Source organism: Eubalaena glacialis, chromosome 4, assembly GCF_028564815.1.
Source record: "Eubalaena glacialis isolate mEubGla1 chromosome 4, mEubGla1.1.hap2.+ XY, whole genome shotgun sequence".
NCBI lineage: Eukaryota > Metazoa > Chordata > Mammalia > Artiodactyla > Balaenidae > Eubalaena > Eubalaena glacialis.
In genome coordinates this window covers 28,618,741-28,646,054 of record NC_083719.1, presented here as the reverse complement: position 1 = coordinate 28,646,054, position 27,314 = coordinate 28,618,741, and the positions used below count along the sequence as shown (strand labels likewise).

The following is a 27,314-nucleotide window of genomic DNA, read 5'->3' as shown; positions in this document are numbered from 1 at the left end:
TTAAAAAAGGAAGATGCTTGGGGTTCATTCTCCCTCTTTCTGATTCCGTAAGACTTGAAAGCAGAATTACAATGCAAGACCTAAAAGTCAGTTAAAAGTTTCTAGTAGCCACATTAAATAAGAAGGAACGGGTGGAGTGAATTTTAAATTTATTTAGTCCATCATGTCCAGAATATTAGCACTTCAATATGTAACTATAAAAAATTATTAATAAGGTATTTTACATTCTTTATTTGGTACTAAGTGTTTGAAACGGGTGTGTATTTCACACTTAGGGAACATCTCCGTTTGGACTAGCCACATTTCAAATGCTCAAGAGCCACGTGTGCCAACTGGCTACTGCAATGCAGTGCAGCTCTGGAGGGCAGCAGCAGGACATCGTAAAAGAACCTGGGGCCCTGGATGAGCCCACGGAGCAGACCTGTCCTGCTGGCTCTGGAGTGCTTGAAACCTTCACTTAAGGAAACAGTTCTATCTTATTCGATTTCAGGGTATTTTGTTACCACAGCTCACCCCATATCATAATAAATACATTCTCTGGGGTCTCACTGAAGGACCCTGCAGCTTCTCAGTTATGAAACAACCCTTCAAAGAATGGACACCGACTCCCATGGGGGAAAAAAAACCCTCCAAAACTGTAGCCCAAGTTTGAAAAATTACCAAGGAAACATGCTCAGCTTTGAGAAATACATTTCAAAATAAACCCCTCCCAGGAGAACATGTGGTTCCTCAGACTTTTTGTTCTTTTCCCACATTATAAATCTCTACACCTCCTGGTCAGTCAGCCCACTGGACAGCCCAGGAGGAAGGAGGGAGGGAGAGACCGTACCATTCAGCCTCCTGAGAAAACCAAAAATGAAATCCTTCAGGCAGTGCTTTTTCAAAAAGTGAAAAAATTTTCACATGATAACACCTAATAATTGGATAACCAAGTCAATCAGAACACACTGACTTTCCTTGTTTAAAAGGAGGTGGGGACTCAAAAGGAAAGTCAAGGCTCGTCACTAATGTCATCTTTTTTTTTTTTTTTTAACATTTTATTTATTTATTTATTTATGGCTGTGTTGGGTCTTCGTTTCTGTGCTAGGGCTTTCTCTAGTTGCGGCAAGTGGGGGCCCCTCTTCATCGCAGTGCGCGGGCCTCTCACTATCGCGGCCTCTCTTGTTGCGGAGCACAGGCTCCAGACACGCAGGCTCAGTAGTTGTGGCTCACGGGCCTAGTTGCTCCGCGGCATGTGGGATCTTCCCAGACCAGGGCTCGAACCCGTGTCCCCTGCATTGGCAGGCAGGTTCTCAACCACTGCACCACCAGGGAAGCCCTCATCTTTTCTTTTTAATATTTATTTTTATTTTTTTATTTATGTTTTTGGCTGCATCGGGTCTTAGTTGCGGCACGTGGGATCTTAGTTCCCTGACCAGGGATGGAACCCGAGTCCCTTGCATTGGAAGGCAGATTCTTAACCACTGGACCACTGGGGAAGTCCCACTAATGTCATCTTTATAGATACTGGGCCTTCGACTCATGCTAACACCTGCTGCCATAGAAATGAAAATAACCACCTCTTACAGCAAAGATCTGTGGATAGAAACACAACTGAAAATCTCCACGGAATGAATTCAGAAGCAATTCCTATTTCACTCCAGAGGAAAAGTTACATACAAGAATTTATCAAGCAAAAAACATCGAGGTCAGCAATAGTTCGAAATGATTACATAATTAATTCAGAATAAAGAGATAATAGGTAATAACCTAGATGATTCACTGCTTATGTAGACGATCAGATTTCCCCAAGTTTAGAGGCCAGGTTCTGAGTTTCATATTGGTCTCCAGCTGCAGCTGGAATGGTATCAGGTTTAACCAACAATTCCTGCAATTATGGTCTGGGGTAACTATTTGGGTTGGCCCAAAAGTTTGTTCGGGTTTTTTCCATAACATCTTATGGAAAAGCCCAAATGAATTTTTTGGCCAACACAATAGAATGAGGCTGTGGTCCAGTTAGCCAGCAATAGGGCTCCATTTAGAATTAGAATTAGTTTTCCTAACTGCAGCAGAAGAGCAGAAAGTAGCAGCATCTGTCCTCTCTTGCTTTAAAAGTTCAGCCTGAAGTGCATTTGGCTCTCAGGAAGCAACCCAAGATTTTCCCAGATCCTCCCCTGCCCAGGGTAATGACACTAATGTTGGGGAGCTTTGCCACTGTGGAGAGCACTGATAATAATAAGGTCATTCTATGGGTCTTTATTGCTTAGGGCAATAGAGCAGAATTCACTTCCTGCAATTTTCAGCTTTGGAACTTAGGAAAGGGAATGCCCTGTGCCAACAAGTCTGTATAGCTGTTGCCAGTACAAGCTCTGGCATCATGATAAACCGGGGTTCAGATCTCTCTGCCATTTATCGAATGTGCGACTTTGTCCAAGTTACTTAACTTCCCTCAACCTTAACTTCTCCCTCTGTAAATTGCTATTATAGTAATGGTCTTTACTGGATACAATTTTGTAAGCATTACACGTAAAGGGTTTGCTACAGTGCCTGGCACACAGTAAGCATTCAATCAATGAGAACTCTTCTCCTAATTTCTGTTGCAGTAGGTCAGCGATCAATACGTGTTTACTCTTGTGATTAATATTATGTGTTTACCCTTGTGATTAATATTATGTATTAGGCACTGACACCCACCAAAAAAAATGTGATAATCTAGCCTCACTCTATTAGACACTGAAAATAGTCCAAAAGATGAAGAAACTGTGGAGTTAACATTTATGAGCACGCATGCTCAGTGGGGGAGTGCCAGGGCTCCTGAGAAACTGCTCTAGATAGAAAAGGATGGAGGTATGTTTTGGGTTGAACTGTGTGCCCCATCCTGACACACACCCTGCAAAATTGATAAGTTGGAGTCTTAAGTACCTCAGAATATGGCCTGATCTGGAGATGGGATCTTTACAAAGATAATCAAATCAAAATGACGTCCTCAGGGTGGGTCCTAATCCAATATGACTGGTGTCCTTATAGAAAAAGGAGAAATTTGAAGAGAGACAGACACACACCCAGAGATCACCATGTGAAGATGAAGGCAGAGATCAGGGTGACGTATCTCCAAGCCAATGACTGCCAGCAAACCACCAGACAAAGCTGAGAGAGGCATGGATCCCATTCACCTTCACCGCCCTCACGAGGAAGCAGCCCTGCCAACACCTTGATCTCAAACTTCTAGTTCCCAGAACTGTGAGACAATACACTAAGGCTGCTTAAGCCGTATACAAGGTGAAATCAGGCAGCAAGCAGATTCCTCACTTAAGACGGGCTGACAAGACCTGGAGAAACTACATAGCACGACATGAACCTGACCAAATTCTCTGCAGAAGTTTACAAGAGTCTCAGACCTCCATCCCAAAAGGTCACCTCTGATGTATTTTTAAATTATGTCGACGAAAACAAAGAGGCTTAGCTTTACAATAGATTTGGCCAAGGCTCCTCCGTCAAGAGGCTCGGATTTTAAATACTCTCATTTTTTTGCATGTATGGTGGGGGAGGGAGTCTTGGGCGTCTGTAAAAACTTATTATAAATGACGAAAAACTCCTTGAAAAAATACCTTGGCAGAGATGTCGATTATTGACCTTTATGAGAGCTATTCTCTCAACAGGCAACAAATTCAAACTCCTGTCTGAGCAGGATGTATCTGGTTCCTCAAGATTCACGGGGTATGTGCATTCTTTGGCTGAAAGCTGCAATCGTTAGTAGCTGCTACAGAAAGAAATACCATCAATTTAATCTCTCATGGAGCCAGCCATTTTCAACTGGCTGCCTTTTTTTGTTGTTTGTTTCCCTAAATGGAACGTCCACTGCTTCCCTATTATAATGGAAAACAGAATTGGGAACAAATCTTTCATAAAATTAAACACACACCCACAAAGTAAACTCTGAAGGCCTGGATCATGTTTGAGAGGCAGTTCTCAAGATTTGTTACAAAGATCTTTCAACCCTTTTTCCCATCCCTCAGCCTCCACCCATTTCACTCCAGGCACTAAAAATTGGCATTTACAAAGAAATTCCAGAAGCCTAAGCATTTTATTAGCAAAGGGAAATCCCAACCTTCTTGGCCTCATTTCTCATGATGACAGCTCATTTTTCCATGTGGAACCACGTACTAGTTGCTGCAAATATTTAAAGAGGTAAAGAAGCTACTTTCAAACTAGTCATAAAAGAAATAAATAATGATGATTTAGTACTCTGTGCTTTCTTTATAAGCGTAAAAAGTCAAGTACATCCATTTTTAAAACTAGAATGAAAAATTTATAGCGTTCTTACTAAAAGACTCAGAGCCATGCCATGGGCACTTTCCTGGGCTTTTGAAGCTTCACTGTTCTGTATATGAAGGGCAATTTTTGGAAACTGAGTCTACCCACTGTGCTTTACGGCTGGCTCCCCTGCATTACCCTTTCCTTTCCTCCTCTCCTAATCATCGTTGCAAATCCTATGCATCCCCAAGGCCTGGAAGAAGCTTCACCTCCATAAAGCTCCCTCCAATTTTCCCATTTCCAGTGATTTACCCCTCTCTGAAAATCTACAGCATTTATCATCCAGGTCTCACAATTCAACAAGTGGTTATATCATCCTGGAGATCCTTTTAATATCTATATTATACATGATCTGTATTTTGCCTTAGTTATTTCCTGTGTGTAGTTTTTCTCCTCCCACCTCGGCTTATGAGCTTCTTCAAGACAAGAACCATCCCTCACATTTCTCCTGTATCCTTTCCAGTATCTAACCCAAGTTCAAGGATGCCCAAAATCAAATTAGAAATGGGAACTGGAAAATGTCATCCACATTAGGATTTCTTTGGCCTCTGTGGATTATCTGCAGGCTCACAATTATGTTTAGGGATTAAAGCAAGGAGACAAGGACAGTATCTAACCACAGCCCAGGGAATCGGCCTCATTCCCCTAGGTCACACACATAAACCCACCCTTGACTTAGCAGCTGTCTGAATCAAGTGTTCCAGAAAAGGACACTCGGAGGAAATCTCTACCCGCCTGATGGTCTTGGTGCAGCACAATGACCTTCAGGCCATCCACGGGGGGCTCCTTTGGGCCACATTTGTCCTTTCTCACTCCTGGGATTTGCTCTCAATGGCCACAAACTCATCTGGCTGCAGACCTCCCAGACACAGGCTGGCTGAAACATGATCATGCCCGCGGGTCACCTGCCTTCTCTTTATGAGAGCCCAAACATGATCTGCTGTCCCTGTTCTTCCTACACCCCCAGAAACACAAAGGGCCCTTTCTTTCCCATTCTCCTTTCAGCCTCACACAAAGACAAACAGGAAAATTTGATGGCTGAGGGTTTAGGGTTGTTCTTTGAGAGAGACCACTCACTTCAGGTAAAGAAGATTATAGTTTGGCTCATTGAACTGAATATAAACCGTTTAAAACTTGTTTTTCTTGTAATAAGTGGTACATGTGGGTGCATACACATATACCAAAAAATGCAAACCCCAAGGCACCCAGTGAAAAGCAAAACTCCCTCCCGCACCCACTCCTAGCTCTGTATCCCTCCTCAGAGGCAGCAAGTGTTAGCAGATTATTCTGTCCTCCAGACCACATACACTTTTCAGCCTATTTTTTTCATCGTGGATTTCTTTTTTTAAAACCATAATTATACTATTGACTCATTGTTTACTTTTAATTAGCAATTAAATTAGCAATTTTTAAATAATTTTCAATTTTAAAAATATTCAAAGTCACTAAAATATTTCACACATGAAATAAAGTCGGCACCAACAAAAATATTACTTTGCAGTTTGCCCTATTTGACTATTTTAAATTTTAGACACAAATAAGAATTCCTAATGGTCACGTAGAATAACAGAATTGAGAGAACTCTAGTTGCTTCTTTCATGTTACAATCACTCTGGTATTGTTTTCATCTCAAATCTACTGCTTAAATGGAGAAATACGTGTTGTAAGAGAGAGAGGAGGCCCTCACTGCCCAGGCTTGAGCTCTGAAGACCCCTCACGATACCCAAGCAGGAGGCAGGAACCCTCCCAAGGAAAGCTTGTAGTGAGTCTGAACCTGTCTGCCAACCACAGCGCTGAAGTCCTCTGAACTATAGCGTGGGTTTCTGATTAAGAGGAAGAAAGATTTACCAAGCATCTCCTGAGTGCCAGGCCTAAGATGTGTGCCTTACAGGCATCAGCATATTAACCTTCACAACAACTTCGTGAGGCTAATACTATTTTCTCTGCTTTTCAGGTGAGAAACCTGGGGGTTCAGGGAAGGGAAGAGACTTGCCCAAGGCCACAGACCTAGGTCCAAAGTCGCTTTTCCAAGCTACTGCCTGGACTGTTCTGTTTCATAAAATCAAACCTCCATCCAAATTTCCTCTTTCAGGAAACCTGGGCTCTGGAATCAGGCTACTTTGGCACAAAAACTGGCTATACAACTTTGAGCTAGAAGAACCCAGGCCCCGGCAAGGGACTGGAGCTCCCTGGGTCTCAGTTTCTTCATCTGGAAAATGAGCCTGACAATAATACCTACCACATCAGGTCTGTGGCAAGATTAAATGAAGTTCACGTAATGAGCCTGGCATAGTGCCTGACATATAGTAAATACTTCATAATGGTTAGCTCTTCAAGCTGGGGTTTGAAACGGTTTTCTTTTTTGCTTTTATTCCCTCCATCTCACAGTACAGTGAGGGCACTCGGGGAAGCAATTTGGGATGAAATTGGGGAGCCATCTGATACTGTCTGGCCCCATAATACCAATTTCTTTTGCCCTCCTCCCCCAAGCGTGCTCCTCTAACGTTTTTTCCCTTTGTACTAACTGCCAAAACCACAGCCTTTCTGCGGCCAAATCTCAGACGCTTTTAATAGTGTTACTACTGTGACTTTTTTCCCTAAATCATGGAAATATTTCAGTTTTTATTTAAAAAACTAGATTCCAGCAACACCCTCCTTAAGGCCACCAGTTTTTAATTTTTAAACCAAAAGTGTACGCTCCTATCATTTCCCCCTGCCCCTGTTCATATATCATGGAATTCGAGACTGATTAAATTTTGCTAAAACAATCTCAACTTGTGCAAATGGAAGCTGCCCAAATTCCCTTGGAATGGAAAAGGTATTTGTTAACCTGGTCACACAATTTACAAACCCGTATCTGCTCGACTGGGCAACATTTTCCATTTAAGTGCCTTTCCCTTCTTAACTGAAAGTCCAATGAGGTCTGCAGGTTGTAGCATCACTGGGCCAGCAAATGAGGAGGTTGAAGGGAGTTTCTCTGGGGAGTGGCAGGCGCAAGGGGTGAAGGAAGTCAGATGACCAAGGCTCTCACTCCGGCCAAAGGCTAGGTGGACGACTTCAGCCAAGTCTCTTCACATTCTCTGAGTTGTAGTTAACTTACCTGAAGAATGAGAAGGTGAGGCCCGCTTTTTCCTAAAATCCCTTTCTAGCTCTAACTTCCTTTCAGCACGACAAGATTCTGCAATCATCCCACAAGCATCTCATCTGGTCTGGGCCTTATCAGGGCAGTAAGTTACATGTCATGATGCAGCCTCAGGAGATAAGCTTCAGCCAAAAGGAGGTGCGTGTGGGTGTGCGTGTGTGTGCGTGTGTGTGTGTGTGTGTGATGTTAGCCATAAAAGGCATGGCCTCCACTTATTGCAAAAATGCGGCTGTACCAAGCTGTCATATAATTCATGGCACAGAAATAAAATCCAGGTTCACCTTTAATTACCTAATGTAAAATGACAGCCAAGCAAACCCAGTAGGAGGGTGACACATCTGAGCTTCCATCTCACACCCTTCCATGAATTTCTCCCATTCAACCATTCTGCTCCAAGCATCTGGAGTGCAGCTAGTACAAGACTGGAACCTCGGCAGGGTTTATGAGGTGACCTTTTGTTACAATAGCATCACGTATAATCCCGCTGCTATGTTGTCTTTCTCCATTTTCTCCTCTGGGAGACTTTGTCTCGTAATTCTGACATCATAACTGGTTCCTCCAATCCAGTCTTTTATGATGAATAACGAATGAGGAAGAACCCCAGGAATGCTGGGGGAATAAAGGTGCAGGCAGCAATAGATATTGCTGTTTCACCACAAGAGCCTAACAGAATTTAAAAGTTTTCTAAACGCCAAGACGAACCTTGCTAACACGTAATTCCTAACCACTTTCATGAGACTAGCTTCCTCTAAAAATGACATTCTGAATCAGGTCTGGGGGGACTTTAACGACGCTGAGGTATTTGACTGATTCTTTTTGTTAAGATGTTTAATTTCAGCCGGTATAAGGACTGGTTGGCTGTTTTAAGGACTTCAGCTTTTATTCCAAGTGAGATGCAGAGCTGGCGGGTGGAGGGGGCAGGGTTTGAGCAGTAGTCTCATTAGAATTTTAAAAGGAATACTCTGGCACTTTATCGAGAATCAAGGGGGGGAAAAAAAGATGTTTAATTTGACTGTTCCTTTCTCTCCAAGGCACAGATGCCAGGAGTAAAAAAAAAAGTCATTTTCGGAAGCTATACACACAAAGAGCAAGGAACCTAGAACACGCCGTTCACAAAAGCCACCCTGAGCTGGGCCCCAGACCACTTCTGGCTTCTGTAGTTGATTAACCCAGCACCTTATCACGGTACGAGGGAGGGTGTTGCTTGCTGCAGCCCCAGAAACGTGGGGGGAACAGCCAGACCACTTACGTCACTCTTCCTGAACTTGGCTTTCAAGCTCTTCATGTTTAGTCCATTCAGCCTTCCAGAGCTCTAGAGGAGACTTTCAGCACCTAACCAGAGGAAGAAAAGAAGAAATTAAGTATCTAGTTTCCCAAACAAGCACTATAGATACTCCCTCCTGAATGGATTAGGACTTCGGGCCATGGGTAGGTGACTTGGGTTGAGTCAGGAAGGTGGTCAGGGTTAACGGCTGGGAAGTGGTAAAGAACATATGTTATTCCCATTCGTGATACTACCTGGAACCTTCTGACATTTTCAAGTTAACCGAAACTTTAAATTTTATCCCAACTTCCCATTCAAAGTAGGAAAAGCTTAAGTGACTGCTGACCTGTCACTGCACAAAATACTGTATCCGTGTGCCTAACTCACTCCTCTCCACACCCTTCACATTATAGTTACACCCTCAACCTCCTCTGGAAGGGCCACAGTAGTGAAGCATGATAGGAAAACAGCTCATATTCCAGATGTCATTCATTCCCTATTTATTTTTCTCAGTGTGGCTTCTTTTCTTCCCCCTCCTAGATGCACAGGGTAATGAGTGAAAAATGCAAGAAACAACAAAACCTCCCTCACTGAATACCTCATTCCTCAGGAAGCCACTCAAAACTGTGAAAGACTCCCCCCAGGTCGTCGTGGGACCCAGTGATTCAGAGCCAGAGCTGGAAAAGATTTAAGAAACCACCTCATTTAGGAGGGGTCTGTGGTCCCTTTAGAAAGTGAAGGTAATTTTTGGAATGACAGTATATATGTACTTTTTTTAAGAGAAGAAAGTTCCTATTTTCATCAGATTCTGCAAGGGGGTTGTCACCCTTCAAAAGGTAAGACAATTGATCTAGTCTAAGCCCCTCATTTTCCAGAGGTCGAGACAGAGCCTTCTCAGAGAAGTGAAGAAACCTATCTGCACTCCCAAAACCTCTGTATGATAAAATTCAAAACCAGACCCCAAAGTCAGACTGATGGTTGAATGCCTTTTCCGCTGCCCTACAGCTTTAAAACTAAAACCCAAAAGTAAACTCCTGTGCTAAAATATGGTACGAACTTGATCTTTTCCATCTTTAAACCTGGAAAATGTGCAGTGTGGAACCCTCACGTTTAGGTCAAAAAGGCCAGAAAAATCTATGTGCAAGTTCCCATCACCTAGTAAGCGCTCCAGAAATGTAACTTCAAGCCTCAGTTGACAAAGTGAGAACAGGGGACCATCAACAGTCCTGTCCATTTGAGGACTAAGGAAGGGTGGTCGGATGTTGACCACAGTCGACCATTATTTTTCAAAAGCTTTTCAAGGTCATCATGTTTCTCCACCATCCTTATCATTCTGGACTAAACCGATTTGAGGAAGTAGAGCAGGGGAAATGCAAGCAACTGAAAGTCTGGACTCATCCCTCCTCAGGTCTTCATCGACACCTCCAGAAGTGGTCCAGCAGCTCCCTGGCTTCTAATTTGTTTACTTTCATTCTGCTACCCTTAAGCAGGGCCCTTGGGTGAATGGTATGAAAACCCGGTCATCATAAAGCACCTCAATGACATTAATCTGGAGGCCACACCATTAGGTGGCCTCCCTGTGGTCCCTTTCAATCTTCCCAGCCTCAGCAGGGGTGACAGAATGTGTGTTGCCTTGGAAACCACACACACTGTAATTACACCTTGTTAACTGCCACGTATTTAACCATAGAGAAGGCTGGGCTGGTACCTGAACAGCAAAGTACAGACTCCGAGACAGTGTTTCTGGAGGTTGGCCCCCTCCTTAATCTGAATCAGAAGGACCTGGGGACAGTTTGCTAAATGCAAAAGTCAATGGAAATTGAATCTCAGGAGCAGGGCCCAGGAACCTCCTTGGTTGAATATTTATTTGGCATACAAGGTTGAGAACCTAGAAATAAGGTACATGAAACAGGAACTCTCCTTATCAAAGTTGCGCTGGTTTATAAAACAGCCCTTCTTCATGTCAAAGCAAACCACCTTTGATGAATCCAAGTAGAAATAATGATAATCAGATGTTCCCAACCTGTCATTGGCTCATGGTTCTCCATCAAAAGTAGCTAGAAAATGGAAATCGCCCTTTAAGTTCAATTCCTTCCACCCTCTGGGTGAAGTGCTAATAACCAAGAAAAGAGGCCAAATCCATGCAGCAGGAAAAGAAGCAAAGAGAAACCCAGGCTTAGATAATCCACAAACTGTGTAGCCCACCAAGGTGGAACCACCCAAAGCATTCCTTCAGGCAAGAACACAATGTCTTAGGCGAAGTTGGGTCGGATTTTTGTTTGAGGTCACGTTGGGGAGGGGGGGGTGTTCATGGGTGTGGTGCTAGTTTTTTTGGGTGTTTGTCTTTGTGTCCCCCAACCCACCCCCAGCATGGCAGTGAGAAGTATGCAAACGAACAATTAAGAGGATTAAGTAAATAAAGCAAGTAATTCCAAAAATTCCCAGGGGGAGGTATTAGCTGTGAAGTGAATGATTTCCTGGAATCAAGGCTCTGGGTGTGTGAGAGCTGGGTGGTCCAAGAGTATAACTCCAGGATGACAGAGATAGGGGTCAAGGGTAAAGTTCTGGAAACCCACAGAATAGTACCTTCAGAAACAAGAACTGTAGCTGGGGGTAATTCAAGTTAGTAACAGATCACAGCTTTCCCAGTATTGGTAAAAGAACCTAACCCCTGGAAGCCAGGACTAGGGGGAAGTCACCTGCCCCTGAAATGATGCTGGGCTCCCTCTGCCTCGATACCTCCTCCTCTTCCCCAAGAGGACCCACGAGTCAATCAGCGACTTGCCTTCCCTGGGTCAGCTGGAATCTTACAGCTCTAATTCCCAAATTCAAACTTCCAAAGGCCAGACTGGATAAAGTGACATCTATCAATTTAGCCAGGCTACACTAATAGCAGTCCTTGGAAAAGTCACTTAATCAAGATGCTTAGATCAAAAGAGCTGCGGTGAAGCCAAATTAATTGCACGGGAGTCTCATTTGAATGGTTCAAAAAGAGGATGAAATGTTTCACGTATATGGGAAAAGGTGTTTGAATCACATTCTCCCCTTTCAAGCATGTCTACCCACTGAGCAGAAATGTTAGTCAGTTTGCTCCCTGCGCAAACCCAGAATAAGTCACTGAAACACAGCTTCGTCACCCGTCATCATGTGATGTCACTCCATCACGGAGGATGGAGTAGGGCAGAGATGCACAAACGTGCTGCCCTCTCATCTGAAATACTAGATCCAACAAACGGGGTTTGTTAATCCATTTTCCCTTTAAAAATAATGTAACTCTCAATCAAAGCTTAACATGAGCTACCTTATCTGATATAATTCTAGCCTGAATCAAAAAAGCTTGATATTAGCCTATAGGGCTACAGTATGAACTAATAAGTTAGACTTCTTTGAGTATTAAAAATGGCTTACAATAGATACAGAGTTTCCTTTTGGGGTGACGAAAATGTTCTCCATTTACTGCCATGATAGCTGTACAACCTGTGAACGTACCAAAAGCCATTCAATTGTATAATTCAAATGGGCAAGTTGAGGAGGATGCAACTGAACAAAGCTGTTGTTTTTTTTAAAGTTTAATAATCTCCATTACCTATCCGATCCTTAGAGTTAAAAAAATTCCAGGTTAGAAACGTCTGGACTGACTGAAAATGAACTTTGAAGGAACAAAGGCTAACAAGCAGTGCCCTTAGTGCTAACATGTGGTTGCTCCTAGATTCTGTTTAGCCATTTCTCTACCGTAAGCCACCCCCAGCTGAAATGGTTAGAAAAAAACGCTCCTGTCTTCTATCTTCCAACCACTCCTTCTCCCGCCCGCCCCCGCTTCCACCCCGACGTATGACGCAAAGATTATTTCATAAGACAACGCTGGCAATTATGTCAGCACATAAGGGTCCTCTAGGAGCTCCAGCCAGGTATTTGGACTCTGTAATCAGAGGTGAGGCTCAGAAATCTGTAATTTTTCTTTTTTTAAACTTGCCGGGTGATTTGGATGCTCAATTAGATTGGGAACCACTGTTCTAGACTCAGTGATACCATACCTATAATTGACACCTTCATTAAAGATAATCTAGAGACATTGTATAAGTAGATACAATAGACCAACATTTTCGAGCACTGACTGAACCTTTCAAAATATTGTGTGGGGTGAGAGGGGAGCCCTCTACACTAAAATCTAGGAGAGAAACTAGCAGGTTACCCATGGCCACTAAGAAACGATATGAACTCGCAAAGGCAGATGGCAGTGGTACACACATGTACATTTTCCTGAATCACAGGAATGTATTAGCATCCAAGATGCCATACCCCAGGATTCAAGGGCAGTGGTTTAAAACAATTCCCTGTGAATCACCACAGAATTAGAGGATCAGAGTGAATAAGTGTTCTCACTCTAACTCATCCGTCAGTCGTGGAATTGTGGAGATAACTCCACGGAATCGTCAGTAACACCAGAACACTAACGTGTACCCCAGACAGGCTTCAGGATTTTTTCTTCCAAGTGAAAAGAACATCAGACTTAAAATCCAAAGCACTGAAGAGGACATTGAACCAATGCAAGAAACTAAAATTAAAATACTTCTCTCCTTGCTAGCATCTACTACCTCTTCTCCCTCAAGTACCTGTTTTCTCAGACAATCATCTCTCTCCCACAAACATGGAATTTGAACCAAAAGCTATGAACGCTCAATGCTCCCAATCTGGCAAGACAAATCCTATAAAAGGTAACTCTCCAAGGAGCAGTTTGGATGGCATGACAGGCTCTCTCGTCAGGGACATCTTTATCTGGAGAGACCTTTCACAGCATCAGAGAAGTCTTCACCATAGGGGTAGGGTCTAAGTGGCTATAAAGGAAACTCAGGATTTGGGCAAGCTGATGAGAAAAGGGCACCTTGTCAGGTCTTTCCCGCAAGATCGGGCACACCCATCTGAGGTTTCCCAGGCAAGGGTCAGACACCTGTCCAAGCTCTGCCAGCAGTCCTAGCAGCTTCTCTCAGAAGGCTGTGTAGGTATGGTGGGAAGCATTGCAAAGTTCTCTCCAAAGATCCTCCCCCAATCTCCACACACCCTGACCCTTTTAGACCTTGGATGTGAGCGAGGGGTTCAAGAGTCCCAATACCAATTTTTGACATAGCCTTTAGACTTTGCCTTTGACCTCAGCAAGGCTCTCTTTGGTCCCAAATGGACTGGGTTAGCTGTACTGGGGTTTGAGTAAACTCCGTGATCAGTTTTCACATCTACATGTGAAAACATTAAGAAGTTAAAAAAAAACAAACAAACCAAAACCACCAACTCATCTGGCCTATGAATCTTACCGGGTTGCCCCTCCTTTTCCCGTCCTGCCTGCCTCTCCTCTCTCATGGCTGTGCTCCTCCGGCAGCATCTCCATAACCACATGCTGAGCTCAGCCAAGGGAGCTGACCATTTCAGTAATGGAATGTAAGAGTCAACAGAGAGCAAGGACCATCCACTAGAATCCTGGGGGCAAGCGCTTAGGATAGAGATTTTATCAGCCTGATACAAAGCAGGCCAAGGACTACCCCAAATCTACATGCCCGGTGTATTATTATTGCATGAGATTCTACCACTTCCAGTCAGGGAGCTTCTCAACGAGGAAAAAGTCCATCCTGGCCACGCCCAAGTCTTCACCACTAACCTCAGCAGGGCTCTCTGCGCGGTCCACACTCAGCAGAAGTTCTCCGAGGCTGAGAGAAAGGATGAGTGACCAAGCACTGAGTGTCAAATTGGAAGCACAAAGATCGAACAGACATTTCATTCCAAAGTAAGCGGCCAGTCCAGGACACATATTTTCAAAGGATTTAGCTGAAAACTGGTAACAGGACTCTCAAACCTTCACTCACATCCGGGGTTTAAAAGGATTGGAGTACGCGGAGAATGGGGGAGGATCTTTCTTCAGAGAACTATGCAATGATTCCCATCACGCCTACTCAACCTCAAGAGAAAGGCCTACAGGACCCCTTGGAGAGACTGGACAGGGGTGTCTGATCCTTGCCCGGAAAATCTAAAAGGTGGGAGAGAAACTGGCCTAAGCTGTGAGGATGGGAAAAAAAGGAGCGGCGGCTGCTGGGCTGTGATCAGCCTGAACGCTGGAGTTTATCTGAGCACAGATGTACGCCTCCTGTAGACCAGATGTAGACAATTCATGAGAGACGGTAGTAAGCTGTCGTGGATCCTGTCTAACAGAGTGGATTAGAGGGTGAAGAGAGCAGGGAGAAGCTGATTCCCAGATAGAGAAGCAACAAAGCAGAGGTGAGTACATCACCTGCATCGAGGGAATCAGAGGGGTCCCCAGTGATGGTCCAGGAGTGGAACAAGGAAGGGGAGAGGGATCTCCAAAGCCCTCCTCTACTGGTTTGCTAGGGCTGCCATAACAAAGTATCACAATCTGGTGGCTTCCACAACAGAAATCTATATCCTCACAGTTCTGGAGGCCAGAAGTCCAAAATCAGGGTAATAGCAAGGCTGATTTTGATTTTATTCTGAAGCCTCGCTCCCTCATTGTAGATGGTTTTCTTCTCCCATTGTTTTCACATGGCCTTCCCTTTTTGTGTGTCTGTGTCCTACTGTCTTCTTATGAGGACACCAGTCACACCCATATACCCCTATTTGCCTTAATCACATCTTTAAAGACCCTATATCCAAATACAGTCACGTTCCGCAGTACTAGGGGTTAAGGCTTCAACATATGAATTTTAGGAGGACACAATCCAAACCATAATTCCCCCCAAAAGACCCCAAGAGCGAGAGTCAGCTCAAAACATCTATCAGGTTCAGAGAGGACAGCACTATCTTGCTATGTACCGTCAAGTAAGAACTTTCTTATCCCTCTTACTTCGCATCTCCCCACTCCAACCCCCGGTTTACCACTGCAACCCTGGGGGGGCGTGGTGGGGACAAAACATGACCGTTAGATGAAGGCAGTAGAAGAGCAGGAGAAAGCAGGGAAAGAGAGAAAAGGAAAAATATTTTCTTTTAAATTAAACTTGAAATTTTAATTTTTATTTGAAATCGGGTATTCCAAGTTCTAAACTAAGAGTATTTAGCAATTGAAACTGACTGTAGAATTTTTTAAAAATCTAATCAGAAAACTTATAGATTTCATCGAGAAGCAAGAGATAGACTCACTTCACTGAATAAATTCTAAAGTGTCAGTGGGACACAAACAAAGCTGCTTTATGATCACATCTTAGGTGTCTTATTTATTCAGTAAAGACACATATAAATAAATGAATGAATGAGTCAACACACACGCAAACTTTACTAAGCATTAATTATGGGCTAGATGCTTTCACATATGTCATCTCTTTTATGAATTCACTAAGGTGCAGGTGTGTTAAAAGATTGCCCAGATGATAAGGAAGAGGGAAAGGTAAGAGGGGAAAAAAAGACATAAGCAATTGTTTCATTGGCAATGAATCTTTTCTAAAATACTCCAATATCTTACTTCCTCCCTCCAAAAAATGATCACGTTCTTTTAAAACTGTAAATGCCATTCAGATATTGTATCATAATAATCATGAAGTAAAACTCTTAAGAACATTCATCTCCCTCCCTATATTCACAACTTGCCTTTATCCGGGGATGACATTTCTTTTGAGAAACAAATACATCATTCTTCTTTAAAAGTAAAACCTGCCATCAACCAGGACCGATCTTGGTCCATGAATCAGTCAGAGCCACCAGCACTGATACGAAATTGGCCGGGGCTCTGGTAACACTACTATCTGGGCTGTCAAATCTGCTGCTCACATGCTCTGATAAGCCTACCAAAGGAAAGCCCCAAGGTTACCTCGTGCCCTAAATCCATCCAATTTAAAAAGCATGGGCTTAATCAAAACAAGCTACCTCTGGAATATAAAAATCACTCTAGGACTAAGAAATTCCATGTGATTATCCCTCATGTTGAGGTTTTTTTTTAATTAATTCATTTATTTATTTGTTTTTTGGCTGCATTGGGTCTTCGTTGCTGCGCGCGGGCTTTCTCTAGTTGTGGCGAGCGGGGACTACTCTTCGGTGCAGTGGCTTCTCTTGTTACAGAGCACGGGTTCTAGAGCGCAGTTTCAGTAGTTGTGGCGCACGGGCTTAGTTGCTCCATAGCATGTGGGATCTTTCCGGACCAGAGCTCGAACCCGTGTCCCCTGCATTAGCAGGCAGATTCTTAACCACTGTGCCACCAGGAAAGTCCCTGAGGTTATTTTTTAAGATGATCTCTAAAATGCCATTTCTAGTGTACGTTTCCAAATCTTTAATGCTGGTGTCAACAGCTCTGTCGAAACACACCACGTGTCCATCTCTCAAGCAAAAAAGCTGCCCTGCACACACCTAGTAATCAACCTGAAACGGCAAGCATATGTGCTAAGCACCTTACCTTCTTCATCTCAAGTCCATTCCTTGGCTTTCCCCCATCTTAAGATCCAAAAGAACCAATCAAGTTTAAAAAGACAGGGTATGGGACTTCCCTGGTGGCACAGTGGTTAAGAATCCGCCTGCCAATGCAGGGGACATGGGTTCGAGCCCTGGTCCGGGAAGATCCCACATGCCGTGAAGCCTAAGCCCGTGCGCCACAACTACTGAGCCTGCTCTCTAGAGCCTGTGGGCCACAACTTCTGAGCCCACGAGCCACAACTACTGAGCCTGCGACCCACAACTACTGAAGCCCGTGCGCCTAGAGCCTGTGCTCCGCAACGAGAAGCCCGTGCACTGCAATGAAGAGTAGCCCCCGCTCGCCGCAACTAGAGAAAGCCACGCACAGCAACGCAGACACAACACAGCCAAAAATGAATAAATAAATTTACATTAAAAAAATAAAAGACAGGGCCACCCCGCAAACGTTACTAGTTAAAATACAAAATGTGGAAAGCAAACAGTTACTGTGGCAAGCAGTTTGGCAGCTTCTTAAGTTAAATATAAATTTACCATTCAACCTGGCAATTACACTCCTGTGTATCTTGCCAAGGGAAATGAAAACACGTGTCCACACAGAGATTTGTACATGAATGTATAGCAGCAGTATTCATAATCGTGAAAAAGTGGAAACAACTGAAATATCCATCAATTAGGTACACAAAATGTGGCATTTCCACACAGTGGAATGCAGTACTTTCCAGCACCAAAAAGGAACAAAGTGTTTATACATGCGGCGCAAAACCATTGTGCTAAGTGAAGGTCAGACACAGAGGCCACATACTGTAAGATTCCATCTGTGTGACATGTCCGGAACTGGCAAATTTATAGACAGGAAGTAGATTAGCAGTTGTCTAGGGCTGGGAATGGTAACAAGGAGGGACTGCAAATGAGCATGAGGGCTCTTTTCGGGGGTGAGAGAGGTGTTTTAAAATTCAATGGTGGGAGAGGAGGAACCAAGACGGCAGAGTAGAAGGACGTGCTCTCACTCTCTCTTGTGAGAACACCAGAATCACAACTAACTGCTGGACAATCATCGACAGGAAGACACTGGAACTCGCCAAAAAAGATACCCCACATCCAAAGACAAAGGAGAAGCCACAATGAGATGGTAGGAGGGGCGCAATCACAGTAAAATCAAATCCCATAACTGGTGGGTGGGTGACTCACAGACTGGTGAACACTTATACCACAGAAGTCCACCCACTGGAGTGAAGGTTCTGAGCCCCACGTGAGGCTTCCCAACCTGGAGGTCCGGCAACGGGAGGAGGAATTCCTAGAGAATCAGACTTTGAAGGCTAGTGGGAATTGATTGCAGGACTTCGACAGGACTGGGGGAAACAGAGACTCCACTCTTGGAGGGCACACACAAAGTAGTGTGTGCATCGGGACCCAGGGGAAGGAGCAGTGACACCGGGGGAGACTGAACCAGACCTACCTGCTAGTGTCGGAGGGTTTCCTGCAGAGGCGGGGGTGGCTGTGGCTCACCGTGGGGACAAGGACACTGGCAGCAGAAGTTCTCGGAAGTACTCCTTGGTGTGAGCCCTCCGAGAGTATGTCATTAGCCCCACCAAAGAGCCCAGGTAGGCTCCAGTGTTGGGTTGCCTCAGGCAAAACAACCAACAGGGAGGGAACCCAGCCCCAACCATCAACAGTCAAGTGGATTAAAGTTTTACTGAGCTCTGCCCACCAGAGCAACAGTCAGCTATACCCACCACCACTCCCTCCCATCAAGCCTCTTAGATAGCCTCATCCACCAGAGGGCAGACAGCAGAAGCAAGAAAAACTACAATCCTGCAGCCTGTGGAACAAAAACCACATTCACAGAAAGATAGACAAGATGAAAAGGCAGAGGGCTATGTACCAGATGAAGGAACAAGATAAAACCCCAGAAAAACAACCAAATGAAGTGGAGATAGGCAACCTTCCAGAAAAAGAATTCAGAATAATGATAGGGAAGATGATCCAGGACCTCGGAAAAAGAATGGAGGCAAAAATCGAGACGATGCAAGAAATGTTTAACAAAGACCTAGAAGAATTAAAGAACAAACAGAGATGAACAATACAATAACTGAAATGAAAACTACACTAGAAGGAATCAATAGCAGAATAACTGAGGCAGAAGAACGGATAAGTGACCTGGAAGACAGAATGGTGGAATTCACTGATGCAGAACAGAATAAAGAAAAAAGAATGAAAAGAAATGAAGACAGCCTAAGAGACCTCTGGGACAACATTAAACGCAACAACATTCGCATTACAGGGGTCCCAGAAGGAGAAGAGAGAGAGAAAGGACCAGAGAAAATATTTGAAGAGATTATAGTCGAAAACTTCCCTAACATGGGAAAGGAAATAGCCACCCAAGTCCAGGAAGTGCAGTGAGTCCCATACAGGATAAAGCCAAGGAGAAACATGCTGAGACACATAGTAATCAAATTGGCAAAAATTAAAGACAAAGAAAAATTATTGAAAGCAGCAAGGGAAGAACGACAAGTAACATACAAGGGAACTCCCATAAGGTTAACAGCTGATTTCTCAGCAGAAACTCTACAAGCCAGAAGGGAGTGGCATGATATACTTAAAGTGATGAAAGGGAAGAACCTACAACCAAGATTACTCTACCCAGCAAGGATCTCATTCAGATTCGATGGAGAAATCAAAAGCTTTACAGACAAGCAAAAGCTAAGAGAATTCAGCACCACCAAACCAGCTCTACAACAAATGCTAAAGGAACTTCTCTAAGTGGGAAACACAAGAGAAGAAAAGGACCTACAAAAACAAACCCAAAACAATTAAGAAAATGGCAATAGGAACATACATATCGATAATTACTTTAACGTGGATTAAATGTTCCAACCAAAAGACACAGGCTTGCTGAATGGATACAAAAACAAGACCCATATTTATGCTGCCTACAAGAGACCCACTTCAGACCTAGGGACACATACAGACTGAAAGTGAGGGGATGGAAAAAGATATTCCATGCAAATGGAAATCAAAAGAAAGCTGGGGGGGCTTCCCTGGTGGCGCAGTGGTTAGGAATCCGCCTGCCAATGCAGGGGACACGGGTTCATGCCCCAGTCTGGGAAGATCCCACATGCCGCGGAGTGGCTAGGCCTGTGAGCCACAACTACTGAGCCTGCGCGGCTGGAGCCTGTGCTCCGCAACAGGAGAGGCCGCGACAGTGAGAGGCCCGTGCACCGCGATGAAGAGTGGCGCCCGCTCGCCGCAACTGGAGAAAGCCCTTGCACAGAAACGAAGACCCAACACAGCCATAAATAAATAAATAAATAAATAAATTTATTAAAAAAAAAGAAAAAGAAAGCTGGAGTAGCTACACTCATATCAGATAAAATAGACTTTAAAATAAAGAATGTTACAAGAGACAAGGAAGGACACTACATAATGATCAAGGGATCAATCCAAGAAGAAGACATAACAATTATAAATATATATGCACCCAACATAGGAGCACCTCAATACATAAGGCAACTACTAACAGCTATAAAAGAGGAAATCGATAGTAACACAATAATAGTGGGGGACTTTAACACCTCACTTACACCAATGGACAGATCATCCAAAATGAAAATAAATAAGGAAACAGAAGCTTTACATGACACAATAGACCAGATAGATTTAATTGATATTTATAGGACATTCCATCCAAAAACAGCAGATTACACTTTCTTCTCAAGTGTGCACGGAACATTCTCCAGGATAGATCACATCTTGGGTCACAAATCAAGCCTCAGTAAATTTAAGAAAATTGAAATCATATCAAGAATCTTTTCTGACCACAACGCTATGAGATTAGAAATGAATTACAGGGGAAAAAAACGTAAAAAACACAAACACATGGAGGCTAAACAATACGTTACTAAATAACCAAGAGATCAGTGAAGAAATCAAAGAGGAAATCAGAAAATACCTAGAGAAAAATGACAATGAAAAGACGACGATCCAAAACTGTTGGAATGCAGCAAAAGCAGTTCTAAGAGGGAAGTTTATAGCTATACGAGCTTACCTCAAGAAACAAGAAAAATCTCAAGTAAACAATCTAACCTTACATCTAAAGGAACTAGAGAAAGAAGAACAAACAAAACCCAAAGTTAGCAGAAGGAAAGAAATCATAAAGATCAGAGCAGAAATAAATGAAATAGAAACAAAGAAAACAATAGCAGAGATCAATAAAACTAAAAGCTGGTTCTTTGAGAAGATAAACAAAATTGATAAACCATTAGCCAGACTCATCAAGAAAAAGAGGGAGAGGACTCAAATCAATAAAATTAGAAATGAAAAAGGAGAAGTTACAACAGACACCGCAGAAATACAAACCATCCTAAGAGACTACTACAAGCAACTCTATGCCAATAAAATGGACAACCTGGAAGAAATGGACAAATTCTTAGAAAGGTATAACCTTCCAAGACTGAACCAGGAATAGAAAATATGAACAGACCAATCACCAGTAATGAAATTGAAACTGTGATTAAAACTCTTCCAACAAACAAAAGTCCAGGACCAGATGGCTTCACACGTGAATTCTATCAAACATTTAGAGAAGAGCTAACACCCATCCTTCTCAAACTCTTCCAAAAAATTGCAGAGGAAGGAACACTCCCAAACTCATTCTATGAGGCCATCACCACCCTGATACCAAAGCCAGACAAAGATACTACAAAAAAAGAAAATTACAGACTAATATCACTGATGAATACAGATGCAAAAATCCTCAACAAAATACTAGCAAACAGAATCCAACAACACATTAAAAGGATCATACACCATGATCAAGTGGGATTTATCTCAGGGATGCAAGGATTCTTCAATATATGCAAATCAATCAATGTGATACACCGTATTAACAAACTGAAGAATAAAAACCATATGATCATCTCAAGAGATGCAGAAAAAGCTTTTGACAAAATTCAACACCCATTTATGATAAAAACTCTCCAGAAAGTGGGCATAGAGAGAACCTACCTCAACATAATAAAGGCCATATACAACAAACTCACAGCAAACATCATTCTCAATGGTGAAAAACTGAAAGCATTTCCTCTAAGATCAGGAACGAGACAAGGATGTCCAGTCTCACCGCTATTATTCAACATGGTTTTGGAAGTCCTAGCCATGGCAATCAGAGAAGAAAAAGAAATAAAAGGAATACAAATTGGAAAAGAAGAAGTAAAACTGTCACTGTTTGCAGATGACATGATACTATACATACAGAATCCTAAAAATGCCACCAGAAAACTACTAGAGCTAATCAATGAATTTGGTAAAGTTGCAGGATACAAAATTAATGCACAGAAATCTCTTGCATTCCTATACACTAATGATGAAAATTCTGAAAGAGAAATTATGGAAACACTCCCATTTACCATTGCAACAAAAAGAATAAAATACCTAGGAATACCTACCTAGGGAGACAAAAGACCTGTATTCAGAAAACTATAAGACACTGATGAAAGAAATTAAAGATGGCACCAACAGACGGAGAGATATACCATGTTCTTGGATTGGAAGAATCAATATTGTGAAAATGACTATACTACCCAAAGCAATCTACAGATTCAATGCAATCCCTATCAAATTACCAATGGCATTTTTTACAGAACTAGATCACATCATCTTAAAATTTGTATGGAGACACAAAAGACCCCGAATAGCCAAAGCAGTCTTGAGGGAAAAAAATGGAGCTGGAGGAATCAGACTCCCTGACTTCAGACTATACTACAAAGCTACAGTAATCAAGACAATATGGTACTGGCACAAAAACAGAAACATAGATCAATGGAACAAGATAGAAAGCCCAGAGATAAACCCACGCACCTATGGTCAACTAATCTATGACAAAGGAGGCAAAGATATACAATGGAGAAAAGACAGTCTCTTCAATAAGTGGTGCTGGGAAAACTGGACAGCTACATGTAAAAGAATGAAATTAGAACACTCCCTAACACCATACACAAAAATAAACTCAAAATGGATTAGAGACCTAAATGTAAGACCGGACACTATAAAACTCTTAGAGGAAAACATAGGAAGACCACTCTTTGACATAAATCACAGCAAGATCTTTTTTGATCCACCTCCTAGAGTAATGGAAATAAAAAAAAATAAACAAATGGGACCTAATGAAACTTCAAAGCTTTTGCACAGCAAAGGAAACCATAAACAAGATGAAAAGACAGCCCTCAGAATGGGAGAAAATATTTGCAAACGAATCAACGGACAAAGGATTAATCTCCAAAATATATAAACAGCTCATGCAGGTCAATATTAAAGAAACAACCCAATCCAAAAATGGGCAGAAGACCTAAATAGACATTTCTCCAAAGAAGACATACAGATGGCCAAAAAGCACATGAAAACCTGCTCAACATCACTAATTATTAGAGAAATGCAAATCAAAATTACAATGAGGTATCACCTCACACCAGTCAGAATGGGCATCATCAGAAAATCTACAAACAACAAATGCTGGAGAGGGTGTGGAGAAAAGGGAACCCTCTTGCACTGTTGGTGGGAATGTAAAGTGATACAGCCACTATGGAGAACAGTATGGAGGTTCCTTAAAAAACTAAAAATAGAATTACCATATGATCCAGCAATCCCACTACTGGGCATATACCCTGAGAAAACCATAATTCAAAAAGACACATGCACCCCAATGTTCATTGCAGCACTATTTACAATAGCCAGGTCATGGAAGCAACCTAAATGCCCATCGACAGACAAATGGATAAAGAAGATGTGGTACATATATACAATGGAATATTACTCAGCCATGAAAAGGAACGAAATTGAGTCATTTGTTGAGACGTGGATGGATCTAGAGACTGTCATACAGAGTGTAGTAAGTCAGAAAGAGAAAAACAAATATTGTATATTAACGCACGTATGTGGAACCTAGAAAAGTGGTACAGATGAACCGGTTTGCAGGGCAGAAGTTGAGACACAGATGTGGAGAACAAACGTATGGACACCAAGGGGGGAAAACCGCAGTGGGGTGGGGATGGTGGTGTGCTGAATTGGGCGATTGGGATTGATATGTATACACTGATGTGTATAAAATTGATGACTAATAAGAACCTGCAGTACAAAAAAAACAAACAAAAAAAACTAATACTAAACTTTCTTTGGGTTATTTGTATGGAAATATGTTAATATAAATGTTTCAGACATTACATGAAATTTCTAAAAATCTTATATGTTTTTGTATAATGTTATGTCATAATTCTAGTTATTACTTTAAAATGTATATCTCAGAAATAACTAAATTTCCTTGTCAATTGCATTATTATGAACTTTCATCAAATCTTTAACCATGGTCATTTTTAAGTCTTTTGTTATTTACAGAGAGTTCTGGGTGTACTCTGATGCTTTTGCAAAAATATTCCTGTAAAAGGGTTTCATCTTCAAGGATTTCATGGAAAAGACTCTGACAAGTACAGGTTTCTGGTAACTGACTATACTGCTGAACTGAATGAATAAGCATTTTCAGAACTCTAATGGAAAACTGATGAATTCATAAAAGTGCTAACAAAAGATCAAGATAAAAAAAAATTAATTACATGGGACTGAGTGAACTGATGAGGATGATTATCATTTTTGTGACTTTCTGTTTGAATAAAAAAAAAAAAAATCCCACAAGGACTCAGAGGCAAAAAAATATACAAATCAATTTTCACTGCAAAGCAAAGGAGCTGTTACAGTGGAGGACTACTGGACTGAATGTCAATATTATGACACAGTATGAGTGTGTTTCGTGTTTGGTAATTGCAATCATTGTTGCTTTTGTTGTGGTCATCCATTTACAATGCTTGGTGTCAGTTTATTTATCTCTTGTAAGAATAAAATACAGTGTGTGTGTGTGAAAAAAAAAACCTCAATGGTGGTGATGATTCCACAACTCTATAAATTTACTAAAAATTAAACAGTACTGTATACTAAAAATGGTGAATTTTGTGGAATGTAAATCATACCTCAATGAAGCTGCTTTTGAAAAGATGAAATACAAAAAGTCAAAAGGAGGTCCATATGCAAAGTTGTTAGGTAGTGAGAAACATCTTTAGAGTGAAAGGGTAGCTCCCTGGATGGTTATATTTGATTCCCAAATGTTGGCTTACCGTGACGTCATCGGTTCTTCGACTCAGTTTTAAAATGGGATAACTTGGACTCTCCACATTCTAGAATGTAGGAAATGTCATTTACGATGATCACAATGGTTCTGATGAATCCCCACCCAGTCATCCAGTGCCTCAAATACTTTTGAGAATGAGGGATAAATAAGTTAATAGCATGGATTCTGTGAACTCTGATACCCTAGGAGCAGGAGTCGGGGAGTAGATGGAGAGCACAATGATTATTTCTGCTGCCCCAGCTACCATGTTTGGATGTCATTCGAACATCATGTATTCATAAATCATATAGTCTCATCTCCAGTCCAACAGGGACGGGGTCCCTGCTCACTTGAAGGCAGGTCTCCGCATTTTCTGTAACATAATGTGTTACCATGCACGCTGTCTGACCTGTGATCCTGTGCCCGCCTTCTTCTGACAACTGCACTCCTCTTCTAGAAAACTGTCCTCCTACCCCTGCCTCCCCATCACCACTCCAACCAGGTTATGTTCTGACTGTAGCTGTTCCCTAGAGATGGGAATGTGTCCTTAGCAAGGCTATTCAGACACCCTCCCTGGGATTTCTGGGGGTGGGGCGGGGAAGAGGAGGGGGAAAGAGAAGGGGGAAGTAGAAGAGGAAGGGAAAAGAGAAGGGAGTGGAAGGGGGAAGAAAAAGGGAAGACAAGACCTTCCTCTCTGGCGGAGAAACTGGAAAAATGTAAGCCTGGCGGCTGTCCAAGACTCAATCCTAACCCAGCACAGAGAGCTGTTGAGGGAGGGAACCAGGAAGGCCCCTGATTCCAGGGATCCCAGAGGCCCTGACACCCCTTTAGCACAGGATTTGGCATCACATGAGCCAAGGCACTCCCCCTTCTTTCCTAAGCTAGTTCAAGTTGAGTTTCCGTCACTTGCAATCTAAGAGTACTGACAAATCCTTTGGTGCCTTGTCACCTAGTCGATCTTGCTCAGGCACAAAATGCCTGAGATGCCACCTCAGATGCCAACATAAAAGAGGAGCCTAGAACCTCAGCAGCACTGCTACAGCTTGCATTTCTGTCTGTTCGGCTCATTTCTGAAGTCAGTAGCTCAATTCACTTCATGAACCTATGGAACTGAAATACACACTCTCCAGGGTTTAACTGGGCTGAATACAATGGGGGGACCTATGAGGTCCCCTTGGAACCCACAGGTTAGGGAGGGCATATTGATCACTCATTTGTTTGGCTGTTAGGTGCTCCTTGATCTGGCAGCACCGCCTTACCCACTTCCACCTCCAAGCACTCCGTTCTTTCTTCACCACAGAAGACCTGGCCAGCAAGCCCCACCTTCTGGGCTACTTCCATCCTGAAAATATGAATAGCTCTTTGGCTCTCCTACAGGAACCAGCCAACAAGGAAAACAATCATGAGTAACTGGAAATGAATAGCATTAGACTTTTAAAAACCCTCACGAAATAAAAAGCCATCCGAACAGCTGGGTCCTGGAGGGACCCAGTGCTGTGGCTAAGGATGAAGAAGGAAACTTCAGGACAGCTAGGGACAAGGAGAGAGGGGCAGACAGCGGGGAAGCTGGCCTGGAGTAGGGGGTTGCAACGCTGGGGTTCAGCTGGACCAGGAGACCTCGCAGCCCAAGGATAATTCTTGGAGCAGTTAATCCTTGAATATCCCTCTCACTCACCCTAATTTATTCTAAACAAGACACCTGGAAGAGAAGCCCAACACAGTGGCTCAGTCACCATGGCATCACTCCCCAGGGGCTATGCCAACCTGGATTTGCCACACTACTGTCCTGGCAGCGCAAATGGAAAAGCCTTCCAGATCCCTTCCATTAGAAGCTCCAGACTGCTCCATGCCTGTGCTCTGTGAGGGGCCTAGAACCGCCTGCCCAGTGAACACGAACTCCTGTTGACTGAATTTGATACCCTGGACCTTCTACCTTTCAATTTTCAACGCTTTGTTGTGTTTAGGGATAAGAAGAAAACAGCATTAGCATAAAGGATGGGGAATGCTTCTATCAACTGCTACAAAGATTTAAAACACTCTCCCCTCCACCCTGGGCGCCACGCATATCC

The 27,314-nt window shown here is 42.8% G+C and overlaps 1 protein-coding gene across 6 annotated transcripts in view; it reads right to left on the bottom strand.

The window, feature by feature from the left end:
- Positions 1–27,314, bottom strand: part of RAI14 (retinoic acid induced 14) — a 147,999-nt gene that overhangs the window by 107,185 nt on the left and 13,500 nt on the right. For all 6 annotated transcript variants that reach the window (XM_061189178.1, XM_061189176.1, XM_061189179.1 and 3 more), the window contains exon 2: positions 8,685–8,767. In XM_061189178.1, coding sequence (XP_061045161.1) covers positions 8,685–8,720 — 36 coding nt within the window. In that variant the 5' untranslated portion in view covers positions 8,721–8,767. The remainder of the gene's footprint in view (positions 1–8,684; positions 8,768–27,314) is intronic.